Here is a 14,572-nt window from a genome sequence, read left to right as displayed (position 1 = left end):
TGTCAGGACAACTATTAGTAAAATTATTAGAAGCTCCTTCACTCCCGCAATGTACCAGTCAAAGAAATCCACTATAACAGCGGACCAAAGTATACCTGTTAGAAATTGATAAAATAGTTTGCTGGTGAGAGTGCCACCTACTGGGAGAAACCCGTACTGGAGATTCTGGACTCTTCCACCTCGGTGAGAAAGAGCCTGAATATCGAAGCTCCCAAGAGTATTGTGTACTTTACCTAACAGCTCTTGTGTTTGTGTGTGTTTAACTGTGCGCCACACCTAAAAGTGGATTCCGGGGGTGGGGTGACTATTAATTGTCCATGATGGGTGTGTATTTGGACTTTTTCTTCTAAAGAAATAAACTACACTATCAACATTTATCTGTCATTGCCCAGATCCCAATGCATTCCTAATAATTGGCTAATTCTGGATATATTTAAATATACTCTTTTACACGAATAAAATACTAACATGAAACTTGCATACTTCAGTTTTATGACTTCTGTGAATGTTAAGTAAAGTAAAATGTGACTTTTGGGGGGAAATATATATAAAAATAATAAAAAAAGAAAACTCCCACGGACATCAAAACATGAAAATTTGATGGCAGCATATTACAACCGTAATTTCGTTGCTGACAGACAGTGCTTATGTGACGCCTATATCTGTTTTATAGCACAATAAACCGACATATAGGTCGGTTTATGGGCGGGAATGTACCGCACCCCGGCTGATGTGGCCGGTCTAGCCCCCACCTCAACATTCATACACACCGGCAGTCTATCAGCTGGGCTACTCCTGCACCTGTCCATCGTACTTTGACTCTCAGGTACGTCTGAAAAATGCCCTGAACCCGGAGCCATTTACCCAGGCGAGTAGAGACGGTGCACCGGACACACAGATCTACATGCGTGAACTGGCCACCGCGTAATCTTCTCGTTGTCCGCAGCACCCCCACCTTCCCCTGACCCCCACCTTCCCCGGAGCAGCCCGTGACCCCCCTGTCCCTGGCCGAGGTGCATTATGGGCAAAGTCGCTGCCGTCCGACCTCTGCAGGCTGCGCCGGAGCTCATTATGCCTTTAAAACCTTTATTTATTTCCGCATAACCTCCATCGCTGCTCCCACCAGGAGGCCGGCGCTCAACGCAGCCGTCGGTACCGAACGGTGATTGGATCCCGAACAGACCACCGTGCGCTTTACGTCGGACTCGGGTGGCAGGAATAATAGTTTTTATTGAAGTGTACATTTTAATTTACAGAGAAAATGTCCGAAGAAAGAAACCGCAGGTCGTTGGCTTTTCGAGGAGGCGGACTGGCCGTGAGCGGCTCCGGCGGCACCAGCGCTAACCGCCGGGAGGCCCAGGCCTGGCCGAACCGGCACCTGAACGGCAGCGGGCCGGAGCAGGAGGAGGACGGGGACCTGGGGGCCAAAGGGACGTCGGCGGTGCGGCTTGAGGGCGAGGGGTCCGTCAGCGATAGCACAGAGCCAGAGGCGGAGGAGGAAGAGGATCTGGACGCCGGAGATGGCGAAGACGACTGGCTCTCCGGCTCGGCCGCGGAAGGCGGCGGATGGACGGGGGGGAATGACTACAGCGGCGAGGACGGAGCTACGGCCGCGGCATCTGGGGAGGACGACGGGGGCGAGGCAGAGAACACGGCGGAGGAAGAGGGAGCCAAGAAGCCCTGGGTGGGAATGAGACCGCAGACCCTGCTGCAGAAACACTCGCTCTTCCAGGCGTCCTGGCTGCAGGAGTTTCCGTGGCTGAAGTTCTGCCGAGAAACCGGCTCCATGTCCTGCTCATGGTGCCGCGACGTCGGTGCCAGCAGCGACGAGCTGGTCAGGGGCAGCCGGAACTACAAGCGGGCCCTACTGCTGAGGCACCACCTGTCCGCGGAGCACGGCCGCAATGACCCCGCCAAGCAGGTACGGCGGCCGCCCGAGCCCCTCTCCCCGGCGCCGCGCCGGCGCTCCCCGTCGCTAATTTCGCTTAGAAGCAGCGAATGCTAATCAGGCTAACTGTCCGACTGGCTAGTCAGGCTGGCCAAACCTGTTAGCTACATAAATCGAGAGCAGTTAGCCTGTTAGCTAACGACAAGAATAACGCTTCACTTAACGAGCTAAACCGATCTGCAGGTACAGTAGCGGACTTTAGCTCCTTTAGCTGGTTATGGCGCTAATCTAGGTTATATTTTCATTGTGAATAGTACTGCGAGTAATTTTTTTTAGATTTAATTAGTATTGTCAAGTATACTGGTATCCAGTATTGTTTTAAATATAAATCCTGTAATCAGGCCACCTTAACATCCAGAATAAGCTGCGGGTTTATCCGTAAGCAGTTGGTTAGGCTGTTGGTATCGTTTTATTTATCTTACAGGAGGGAGCAGGCAGCCTGTAATGGCAGAGGTCAAACAATGGCAGGGTTTGGTCTGGGGGACCCCACCCGGAGGAGCACACGACACCCCCGTGGTGGTGGTGCCTTGGGACCCCACCCCCACCTCTGTTGATGAGTGTGTTGAATGACCTCTGTCTTTGCGGTGGGGGTGGTGGGATTGTGTTGGGTTGAGTTTGGTGGGTCATCTCCAGACCGGCCAGAGTACCCAGCAGGTGAAGTATTTTTTATATGAAATGCAGGTTTGGCAACAACTGCCACTACAATCCAGTTTTACATAAAATTTTCTATGTAAGGGGTCATCCAGCCTTACTAGCAATGTGGAGGAAGTGGGTCGATCATCAGTCCATTTTTGAAGAGGATAGTTAAAAAAAAAAAAAAAAAAAAGTAGCATAATATTCTGACAAGTTCACTGAAGGTAACTGCTACTAAACTGTCTGACGGCCAAGGAGCTTCACAGCAGAGAAATGATTCAGGAGAATGATATGCCTTGCTGTCTGCTGTGATGAATGCATTTCAATTAGCTTTCACTTTATCACCTGTCCTAATGCATGCAGGTTCTGCCATCTTAATTATTACTCTCACTTGCATAAGTGTTCGTGTATTAAGTGTATTGTTCAGTGTCCACTTAATATACCAAGTCTTGTAGGTATAATGTCATTTCGGAGATATTAAAGCATGGAGCACAAGCTTATTGTGCATGGGTTGAATAGCTTAGTGTATGAATTTTATTTTATCTATTTTATCTTAAATGACTCTGTTTTTATATACCCCTAATTAGCAGTGGCGAGTGGGTCTGATTGGTTAGAATTGCCTCCAGCAACACAAGACTGTCCTGGCATCAAAGACTGTGTTTCACACACATTTTGGTGCCAATTCTGTTGATTAATTTTCTGTTTTCACAGATTTTGTAATATTCTTACACTCAGAAATTTTTGATAATAAGAAATGGTTATTTTTTTTAATATAAATGTATATGTGGTATTGGTGACGTGTTGAAAATGTGTAAATCAGTAAAAGCAATTCTTGGCTGCAATATCTATTGTAAATCACCAAGTGAATAGTTTGCAGATAATTATGTTCATTTTATCTCTTCTTGCCAGTAGTGCGATATCCCAAATTCCCAAATTTATAATGAAATGGCTTTAATTATTTATCCTGCATAGTCATTTCACATCACCTCAGTGACGACCCAGAAAGACTGACCCTACATCACATTTATGAACTAGTGATTGTTCTAGTATCTTATAGTATTGGATAAGTTCTTAAGTAAAACCACTACCGGATAAACACATACTATAGTCGTGAGATGATATTCTGTGGCTCACATAATTTGACCTATTGTACTGTAGTGGGCTTATTTTGTGAAGTCTGGGTGTAAAAATGTTTATCGCTTATGTTTAAAATAAATGCTTGGATGTGTGCTGAGGCGTTTTCCTACAGTCCACCGTTGACGTATCAACAAATTTAAACAAAAAAATCCTGATTGACATTCCATCTATTATTTTCAAACTTAATCTCTGTCGCAAGCTTTGGGTTCGGTCTTTTAAGTATTGATGAGGTCCGTAATTGCGGTTTGAATGATGTGTCCGTTCATGCTAGCTATCAGATTTTTATATATATTATATGTCACTTGTGCTGGTCGTCCTTGTGCACCGTTCTGGCTTTTCAGTATTTGCATGCTGTCTGATTCTCTGCCAGCTTTTTCTCTCGTCCATCAGCTAGGGGGTGCTCCTTGCACAAATGTTGTATGAAATGGTGTGTCTGCTGGCAAAGTGGATTAACTTCAGACTGTTATTTACCCACTTCCTGGTTGAGCGAAAATGCAGCTCCAGTTTCTGCTTTGCAACGAGAAGGGAACCTTCCTTGAATTTAGTGTCCTGTTTGTGGAAAGACTGTGTTCAGGTACAAAGAGAATGTCAGGGCGGGATCACAGCCTGCACACTCGTTCTTTGTTAAGGCCCCGGCCGGGCGACCCTCCCACACCTTGGGCCTTGCGTGCCTCACAACTGCATTGTCTGGGAATCTTCCAGAAGACGAGCTAAATGGGACCAGTGCCCCCATTTGGGATGCTCCCTCACAGTGGCTGGCCTCCCTCAGCACAGTAACCAGAACTGCACTACAGGAGCTTCCGTGGGGTTACCTTTCAGTTCCGGGTGTTTGTGCCGGGGTAGAGATGAAAGGCATTTCGGATGCATGTATTTCTTGTGTTTGTGCCCGCCCCCCCACCACCCCACCCCACCCCGAGGGATCCCTTTCTTTATGCTGTTACACCTGCACTGAGTTATTTTCTCCCTTTGGTTCATTTTCACTTTACTCGGTTACCTGTGTCATAGTGCCTTCTGGTGATAATTTTATTTATTTTTTTGTGCATTTCCAGTTGGATCCCAGGCGTATTCATAAACCTGGAAGATGGCCAAACCCAGCCTTACCTGGAATGACATTTATTAGTAATTTGCAGTATGTCCGACTACATAGGTTCCTCTTGGGCGTAAAACATTTGTTGACAGAAATTAGTGCATAATTAGTTTTCCTCTTTCGAGAGTCATGCGACGGCTCGGCGTGTCTGTTTAATCTTTCTCGATCACTTCTCTACGGCAGAATTGCTGTTAATACCTCCGTTTGGGTCCGTGTTCCGTTCAGGGCATCATCAGCATTGGCTTTATGGCCTGTCGATCTACGGAAGCTGGGAGCCGTTCCTTTGATTATTTGTTTTTAAAAATCAGGGCGAGACGTTTTTCACGCCTGTCATTGGTGGGGGTTACATTCAGCCAGCCAGTGAAACACTACGCTGTGTAAATGCTGCTAGTCTCAACATGTGGCACATCTGGGAGTCTGGGTATCGTTGGCCGATCTGGACGGTCCCTCTTGCTGGCTTTGCAGCAAGACGGTCATGTATCTTATTGAACCTCTCTGTGGTTCTGCTCAACCCGTCATGTGCAGGGAAGTTTACAGCCCCCCCCCCCCCAATCCTCAACATGCGGACATTGAGGTTGATGCTGTTCCTTTTCTGCCGAAGTACAATCTTTTGTCCTCAGACTTTTTTGTTTTTTGCAGATGTTCGCTGCTGCACAAAATATTGTAACGGTTTGTTTCAGGAGTTGTGTTGTTCATTAAACATTAAACTATGGGAATGGTTCAGCATGGAAAATATTTTAGTGTAATTGAGTTATTTTCTTTGCGCAGCTTGAGATGGATTAAGGGTAAGAGTTCCTTTATAGATTTGGCCCGGTTCATCCCTTACCGATAAAGCGTATCTTTCTTTGAGAGCTTGCTCTTCACAGGTTTCATTGTGCTGTCGTTCCTATCCAGGAACCTGTCCGATCAGCCCTCACAGTGAGAAATTCCCCCTGACTGCTTTACCTCAGCCCCCCCCCCCCCCCATTTTTCTTTCTTCCCCCCCCTCAGGCATCTAATCATTCTTGTTCTTGTTCTTGTGGTGGTGCCAGGAGACGGAGAGGGCAGGAGACCTTGACGGGGAGGAGATGGAGGGCTACAGGAACAAGCCGAACGAGAACTCCTACTGCTACCTGCTGCTGCAGGAGCTCAACAAGCAGAGGAAGAACGGCATCCTGTGCGACGTCAGCATCGTGGTGGGCGGCCAGGTCTTCAGAGCACACAAGAACATTCTGGTGGCTGGCAGCCGCTTCTTTAAGACCCTCTACTGCTTGACCAAGAACGAGAGCTGTGACCAAACCACGACAACCCACCTCGATGTGGCTGCCGTCCAGGGTTTTTCTGTTATCTTAGACTTTCTGTACTCGGGCAACCTTCTGCTCACAAGCCAAAATGCCATTGAGGTGATGTCTGTGGCCAGCTACCTCCAGATGACCGAAGTGGTGCAGTCCTGCCGGGCGTTCATCAAGGACGCCCTGAACATCAGTATCAAGAACGAAGCGCCCGACTCTGTGGTGGTGGACTACAACAAGCGGCAGACCCTCACCAAAGACGCCAAGGGGTCGGACAGGAAGCCCAGTAACTTCTGGGCCACCAGCATCCTTTCCAAGCTCTCCATCCAAGCCAGCGGCCACATCAAGGAGGAGCCTCACGACGAGGAGATGTCGGCCAGCGAGGGATTCCCGCTCGGCCGCTCCGGCTATACCTGCGACAACTCCTCGGAGTCGGCGGAGAACGAGTCGCTAGGCCAGGGGCCCGTGTTCGTGTGGAACGACAACGCAACTGCCACCCCAGTCAAGAAGGAGGTGAAGGAGGTGAAGCAGCAGCCGGGCAGTGGCCGGCGGAAAAACCAGAACACGCGTCGCTTTGTCTACAACATCCCGCCCCAACCCGAGGAGGCTTACGACTATTGCATGTTGGTCCAGCCTACAGCGTCTTACCCCAGGGAGGACCTCTTGTTCCTCTCAGAGAATGCAGGTACATCCTCACAGGCACACATATGAGTAGGCTTATTCAATGCCACATTTTTGTTCTCAGAATCAAGTTTCCAAATTACCTGGAACAAACTGGGTTTTTTTCCCGGAATCTGGCGGGGCGGGGGGCGGGGGGTAAAAACTGAGCTCTGTGCAAAGGAAAAAGCTGCCGTTATGGTGGATAGTCACACGTTCCCTGACACTGGTCCTGCTTGTGGGCTGCGTTATCCGTGTTGTGTTTCTGGTGCTGTTCCCAACACCCCTGTGCTGTGTACCCCAGAAATCCACAGCTTCTCTGGCTGGTACTTCAGTGGGGCTGTCCGGCTGACTGCCAGTGGCTGTTGCAGTGCGCCCTGCCACTCCAGTGCAAGTTAATGATATTCTTCTAGGATATCCTCTGTTTTGAATTCTCATTACGGATTGTTTCAAGTAGGTTCTTGGGATTGGCAGTCGGCCTCCACATGCGTCTGAGTGACGTTAATGGAAACGCCAAATTTTCCTTCTTTGTAATGTCATTTATTACTGTGGGTGTTGCTGTTTCCACGGGTGCTGGAAGCTGCGTAGGTTGATGGTCTTTGCGCAAACATGATGGGGCTCCATGTGCAGCCCCTATGCAGGCAGGCCTGCTGACTCGATAGAGGGCATCACTGTCCGGGCTCCCATTCCCTAACCCTACAGGCACTTGCCCATAAGCTCCTGCCCTCTGCTGGTGGTTTATGAAAACTACTCCTGCTGTGCAGTCTGACATGCTGAGTGGGCTTTTATTCTGTTTAATAATCCGCCCCCCCCTCCAGCTCTTGGCAGGAGCAGGATGTCGTGGGCTGGGAAATCTGGGCTCGTCTCTGCAGTACAGTCTCATTTTTAAAGTTCTTATCGTTTTGTCATTATTGTTCTATGCTGGTACCACTATTACCCTGCTGTCCTTATTTCACTGACTCCCACAAACAGGCTGTGGCAAGTAGAGTCACCGATTGCAACGTTTTTGATCTGAGCTGTATATTATTATTTTTTCTCCCTGTTCTGTTACCTCATGTGGACGAAATTTGATATTGTTGGATTGTAGTGCGATCTTTTCCAATATGGTTGCCAGTCAGTTAGGCCACGCCCCCTAGTCAGGGAGCGATATTGTTAGGAAGAAACCAGGGGAAAAGTTCCCTGACTGTATATTTGTTTCCCTTCAGAGTTGGCCAACCAGATACAGTGCAGCATAATGCAAGATTCCCACCAAGCAGAGTCGTGGGAGAATGGTAAGACTGTGCCTTCCTAGTTCAGTGCAACCCAACATCTTTTGCCTGGGTCTTGTAAAGGAAAGATTTGGCCGTCTCATTTCACAAGGTGGCAAAGTTTATTGGCAGCTCTGCACTTTTCCTCAGCACTTTCCCCTGTGTTGAAGCATTGCATCAGACTGATTTTTTTAAAAAAAATTTTTACCACGTATTACCCCCTCCCACCTCCCTGCATATAAACAAATGGTACCACAAAACCCTCAACCCACATCCTTTGCATGAAAAACCTGCTCAGAGCAGCACTCTGCTTTCGAAAACATCAAAGCCGTAACCGCTGGTTTCCGAGAGCGAGTGGCGCCGTTTCCTACGCTTTTATCGTGTGTGGAATTCTGTGCCGTTTTTCGGGAGCGAGTGATCGATCCCCGTGTCTTTGGCGGGCGGGTGTGTCTGTGGAGTCCAGCGCACGTAACGGTTCCCCGTTTTCCGTCTGGCAGGCGAGTCCTCGGATGTGACGGAGAACAAGCTGAAGTGTCCTCACTGTAGCTACATCGCCAAGCACCGGCGCACCCTGAAGAGGCACCTGATCATCCACTCCGGAGTGCGCTCCTTCAGCTGCGACATCTGCGGCAAGCTCTTTACCCGCCGTGAGCACGTGAAGAGGCATTCGCTGGTGAGGCCCCTTCAGCCCCCGCACCGATCGGCATGCGCCCTGCTTGGCTTCGTGCCTCATTTTGCCAACGCACAAATAAAATTAAATAAAAACAACTAAACAGAAACTATAAATATCGCAAACTAGTTGAAATATATGAACGTTAAATTTAAGCAGCTTGAAACCTATATCTCAAATTCGCTGAAATTTCGTATGAAAATTAAATTTAAAAACCACAACTATAAATGAAAACGAGAAATATCTCTTCTGAAGGTAACTGAAATAAGATGAGACTGAAATAGAATAAGAAAAAACTACAGCTAAAGAACTTGCAAATTTCCCTTCTGAAACTGATAAAAGCACATGTCCAATACTTTCCATCATCATTTAAAAATATTAATGATTTATCTCTAATTACCATTAATAATACCTGGAACATATTTTTCCCATTTTGAGGACGTTAGGACGTAACGTGCATTCATGATGTAAAGATGATTTAAAGATCAGACACACAATAGCTCTACAACTTTCAGTCTATCCCTAGAAATAAAATTACTTAATATATAAAAACTAAAGACATATTTCATATTTCTAATAATACCTCTGAACTTAAACTGTTCAACTGGATTTCAAAAGAACTAAATTGAATTTCAAAAGAAAATTGAACGTTGACTGAATTAAAAAGTCAAGTTGTAGTGTCACATCTCTGAGGGAGTTGCTTGCGTTATGAATCAGCCTGTGCTTGTCACAGCCCCTGGGCTATCAGCTTTCATTCCTGAGGTGCTGTTTCTGTGCTGAAACTCTCCTGAAGAGCAGCAGTCAGCTAAATCTGTTTTATCATCATGAAACGGAAGGAGGAGCCGTTTAACCAGCCCACTGAGGTGGTCGAAACAGAAACCCACATGGGGGGGGGGTTTTTGTATGCACTTGGAGAGTAATGATGCGTCTGTTTGTTGATCCTCCCTACAGGTGCACATGAAGGACAAAAAGTACAAGTGCATGGTGTGCAAGAAGATCTTTATGCTGGCGGCCAGCGTGGGGATCCGGCACGGCTCGCGGCGCTACGGCGTCTGCGCCGACTGCGCCGACTCCCACCAGGGCTCGCAGGAGGGCCTGGAGGCCATGCAGGAGCTGGAGTTCTCGCGCGAGGATGACTTTGAGGAGACTGCAGACGGGGAGGAAGACCTGGCCGACGAGGGGGAGGAGCCAAATGAGATTGACCAATCCAACTGGGAGGAAGGGGATGGCAGCAGACCGGCAGCCGCCCTTGATGAGGACTAGTTTAAAAAAAAAAAAACAAAAAAAAAAAAAAACAGCTGGGAAACAATCAATTACTCCAAAGTGCTATCATTCATGGTTATGCATACGTGTCGATGTGTGACAGAAACGGGCTTTGGTGGTGTGGGACTCCAAGATGTACACATTTATGTTTCCGACTCTGGGCCCGAGGCTCGTGGAACGTTGCAAAATGTCTATGAAATCAGGTTTTTGTGATGTATTTTTTTTAATTGTAGGTGAGGGTGGTGTACAGCAAAAATTACAGTAGGCCAATCATCTTAAGAAATTTTAATTATTTAATTTATAAAAATTCAGACATATGGTCTTATTAAGTATAATTTTTTTTTCTTGTCGTTTTGTGTATGCTGTAAAAGCTCTGTCCTTCCCGTCAAAGTTGAACCTGTTTGCTATACAACTTTAAAGTTTGAAGCATTATGGGCTGTCGTCTGCTGAAAGATTTTCTTTACTTTTAGATGAGCTTTTTAGATGTTGTGAATATTGTTATTTTTTATCCTTTCCCTGTGTAAGTCTTGGAACCAAAAATCTGTTTTGTCTCTATAATGTATTGCAGCCATATTTATAAAGGATTAATGTGGGGTGTCGTGTTGTGCCAAGAGGAACGCACACCAAGATATAGCAGGAAACGAACTACTGAAAATGCTGGGGGATGGGGATATGGGTCAAATAGTTATTTAAGGGGGGGGGTCTTGTGCCAGCTTTATTTGAATCACAGCATCAGAGGTAACACTTTATAAAGCATTTTGACATTCACTTAAAGCTTGAATTTGCCAAATTATGGAAGTTTGGTGCTGTAATGCTTAACTCACGATACTGGACCTACACCTGTATATGGTTTTTATTAAAAAGGCTAAACTCAGTTATATTAATCAGCTTTCTATATAACACTGTTGTACTGCAGACCATGTCAGGTGTGCTATGCCATTTGTTTATTTAATGCACAATTTTTAACTTTTTTTTTTTTTGAGAACTACCGGCAATACTTGTAAATGATGTATATGGTAATTATATAGATGAGTCTGCAAGATTAGGTACTTTGCGTGCTTGCGTGCTCACATGAACGTCAGGTAAAGTATTTCAGACCGATCATGATGTATGAAGTTCTTTAAAGAGATCACTTAGATTTATTGCATAAGTCCTACAATCAGTTGATTTTATTTGATAAATTGTATGTCTATGTTGTGTATGTCAGGATGCGTTTTTTTCCTATCCAAGATGAATGCTCAGTGATGGCTCATAGAATCGCACTTACTATTCTGCTTTCTTTGAAATCTTTTTTTGTGTCTCTGATCTGAATGGAAAATTATACTATTTTTCCAGTTTGGAAGCTTTTTTATAGATGTTTATTTAATATTTTGACTCCAAATGCAATCAAGACTGTTAATTTCTATTTGTCCAACCAAAATTGTTGTTGAATTGCTGTTAAAATTCTGTATGGGAAGCCAGGTATATAATGTAGTGTCCAACCATGCTTGTTTATGTTTTTGTCAGATTTTAATGTTTTGATCTAAATCATTCACTTTATCCTAGATGCATATATTTGTTTTTTTTTCCTCATTTTTTAAAATTTCTTCAAGCACATATTTTATTAAAAAATGTCGGGTTAAACCTAGAACATCCATTTCTGTTCGAATGCAGTGAATCTATTGAAGTGCTATAATGATACAGAAAATGTTTAAAGCTCCCTTTAAATGAAATGTATTTTAAACTGTATAGAATATATCATATTGTTATTTACCTTAAAATCACTGTGGGAGGAAATATATATATATATATATATATATATATATATATATATATATATATATATAAAAAAAAAATAGCTATTTAAGTAGTTGATTTACATGAATGAATATGACTGCAGTTACGTTCCAAACCTTAGCGTAGCCTTTTCCTCTTGATCAGTTTTGTCATCCATGGTTATCCGAAATACAACCTTATTTGTTTTTACTTCAGTTTCTGTCTATCAGATGAATTAAAACTATGTTCAGATTTTATGCTGTAAATTGACAAAACAAGCAAAACACTACAAGATGAGCAAGTAGTTTTTTCAGCTGTATTTTTTTAAGCTGGTAAAAGATGTATTTTTCAGTGACAATACTATACAGCGATGCAAACCGGCAACTGCCAACTCAGAATACCACAAGTCAGGTTACTCTTTTTATGTTTCAAGGCTTAAAATGACATTTCCTGTTTAAATTGTACTACTGTTCCTGTCTAATAAATTTTAAAAATAAAACTTTGATATAGCTCATGTGTAGCAGTTTTAATCAAGTGACTTCCCTGTTGTTTTCGGAAATGTTTTCTCTTTGCTTCTAAATCACCAGTAATGCACTTTCTTACTCGTGTGGTCTTACCTGTATTCTGGTAGAATATACACAAGTCGTAAATGCTGTTGGAGGTTAATGCTTTTGGAATTCTTTACCAACATAAAAATGCTGCACTTTTTGCAACTGTAAACTACACTGCTATAAATGTGGTTGTGAAATGAATGAATGGATGGATGAGATGAGATGAGAACCTTATCAGTCAGCCTAATGAGGAAATAAATGCTTAGACCACTGAACTTTCACATAGAGCCACTAGATGGCGGCATTTAACCGTTTTGCATTTTTGCTACGTATTATTTGCGTCATTTTTTAACACGTAAATGCATTTAACCGTGTAGAATTTCTAGACTCAGGTTTTTATATTAGACATTAAGAAATAATTACAAAAGATAGTTTTAAGAAGACTGAAAGTAGAATGAAGGACAGATGGAAGGAAGGAATTAACCTCTACCATATCTGTTATACGTATAGTCCACCAGAAGGCAATTAATGAATACAGTCAATCTCTGGATATTAATTACCAAAGGAAATTTCAGATCTACAGTAGCACAGTGCATGTGCTTAGAGAGTAGGGAGGCATTTAGACATTAGTCAACAGAAATAATACACAATAGTAACAGTGCAAAGAATGTCAGGGAAATTCCATAGTAATTCCTCAGAAATAAATAGTATAGGGTGTACAGTGAAGGAATGGATGTTCTGTGAGTGGTTCTGGTCCATTCAGACAGTGGGTCATCCTGGCCAACATATGGTGACTCGTTGTAAAGTCTGATGGTGGAAGGTTAGACTGAGCTTATATAGCTCTCCTTGGAGCAGCACAACTGCTCTCAGCCTGTTGCTAAAAGTGCTCCTCTGTTTGGCTAAAAGAGCCTGCAGAGGGCGGAAGTCATTGTCCGGTACAGACAGCAGTGTCCTCTTTGCTGATTGGCTGTTACCATCCTCGGGTCCTACCTCTGGCGCTGTGAGTGGAATCTGCATGTTTGTCTTGGTTTTCTCCTAAAATGCAGCATTGTGCTGTTAGGTGAATTGGTGTCTTTCAGTTACTCATAGTGTGAATCTTGCATGGGACTGGAATCACCCTGTTCTGTAGGTTTCCCAGAAGCCTCTAATATGCATGCATATTATTACATGCTTGCAAAACTGGGAGCTGTGCATTGAAAACAAACTTTCATAGTTTCTCCTGTCATAACTTCAGGTACCATTAGGTTACATTCGTGATAAACTAAGAATATTGGAACCTTGTGCGTTTATCACACAAAAAAATCATGGTTGATGTTCTGGTTGCACATCTCACTGCTTTCAGATGACCTGTTTCCACAGATGATGTCCATTCCAGAGTCCACCATGCAACTCTGACCTTTTTTTTTTTGGACCCATTGCAGAACATCTCACCCAATGCAAATCCACTGCTGAATCTAGGAAGTATCTACCATACCCAAGAGCAGATTAATTTGTAAGCTATTGCAGGCTGCAGTCTAGGGCCCCAAACAATCAAGGACCCCAGCTGAGGAAACATGGACGGTGAAATAAAATTACTAAATTAAATCTGGCCAACTGATTTACCAAAACTGGCCTCACTTGACGACTCGGCAAAAATAACAATGCCAACAGCCTGCATAGATTATTGATGCTACATTGTCTTTGAAGTTAATCCACTTCTGACTATAACACCAAGGCTGATTCCAGGCCCATGGCTAGCCAGGATTCAGACCCCCTGATCTGGGAACGGTGGCAGTGAACAAAAGCAGCAAACGCTGTACAAATGTGAGCCCGAGTGGGAGTACACTGAACTATTCTTCCTTGTGTGATGACAGAAGGGCCCCCATTCATTGCCTTTGTGCAGGTCTCTGTCAATACGGTCGCCAGAGCCGAGGCTCATTGTGGCTGGCAGGCTCCCTTATTGACACTGGGCTGCCGCCAGCGTGTCCTCAGAGGCGGGACCTCTGAGCCTGTGAAAGACTGCAACCTGAAGGCTGTGTGTTAAATAAAAGCTGCAGCTCCTAGTGGAGCAGCGAGGTAATGGTGTGGCTAATGGCTGAGCTGCTCGCAAGGGGGGGGGGGGGGGGGGGGGGTTCGGTGACATAATGCTGCGGATGGCATTGAGGTTTAATAGGACCATCTTGCAATGACACATTTCATGTCGTTTTGGTGCCTGTACCGACCACGCTATCCAGTGTGAGAATGATGTCCTTCAGGATGGCTTCTCCCCCCCACCTCCTTCAGGGTAACTTCTCCCCCATACCTCCTTCAGGGTAGCTTCTCCCCCCACCTTCTTCAGGGTAGCTTCTCCCCCCACCTCCTTCAGGGTAGCTTC

The 14,572-nt window shown here is 44.9% G+C and overlaps 1 protein-coding gene across 3 annotated transcripts; it reads left to right on the top strand.

Moving 5' to 3' along the window:
- Nucleotides 1-756: 756 nt before the first annotated feature.
- Nucleotides 757-12,182, top strand: zbtb10 (zinc finger and BTB domain containing 10). Of its 3 annotated transcripts, none has more exons than XM_072705600.1 (6): nucleotides 757-826; nucleotides 1,257-1,921; nucleotides 5,837-6,761; nucleotides 7,939-8,004; nucleotides 8,478-8,653; nucleotides 9,602-12,182. In XM_072705600.1, the coding sequence occupies exons 2-6, from the start codon at nucleotides 1,262-1,264 to the stop codon at nucleotides 9,911-9,913; spliced, it is 2,139 nt and encodes a 712-aa protein (XP_072561701.1). In that variant the 5' UTR covers nucleotides 757-826; nucleotides 1,257-1,261; the 3' UTR covers nucleotides 9,914-12,182. The 3 variants fall into 3 exon arrangements, with proteins under 3 accessions (XP_072561701.1, XP_023675954.1, XP_023675953.1); XM_023820185.2 differs by lacking the exon at nucleotides 757-826 and adding an exon at nucleotides 942-1,162; XM_023820186.2 differs by lacking the exons at nucleotides 757-826; nucleotides 7,939-8,004 and having other exon boundaries at nucleotides 939-1,921.
- Nucleotides 12,183-14,572: the final 2,390 nt, after the last annotated feature.

The sequence above is a fragment of the Paramormyrops kingsleyae genome, chromosome 23, assembly GCF_048594095.1.
Source record: "Paramormyrops kingsleyae isolate MSU_618 chromosome 23, PKINGS_0.4, whole genome shotgun sequence".
NCBI lineage: Eukaryota > Metazoa > Chordata > Actinopteri > Osteoglossiformes > Mormyridae > Paramormyrops > Paramormyrops kingsleyae.
The sequence above is the reverse complement of the archived record's forward strand: the minus strand, read 5'-3'. Positions and strand labels throughout refer to the sequence as shown.

What these genes read in the sequence shown, in the direction of transcription:
- zbtb10 (XM_072705600.1), top strand. Translation starts at nt 1,262, where the DNA reads ATGTCCGAAGAAAGAAACCGCAGGTCGTTGGCTTTTCGAGGAGGCGGA. An exon ending in GCAATGACCCCGCCAAGCAG is followed by an intron (nt 1,922 to 5,836) that starts GTACGGCGGCCG and finishes TGGTGGTGCCAG; the next exon opens with GAGACGGAGAGGGCAGGAGA. An exon ending in ACGTGAAGAGGCATTCGCTG is followed by an intron (nt 8,654 to 9,601) that starts GTGAGGCCCCTT and finishes TCCTCCCTACAG; the next exon opens with GTGCACATGAAGGACAAAAA.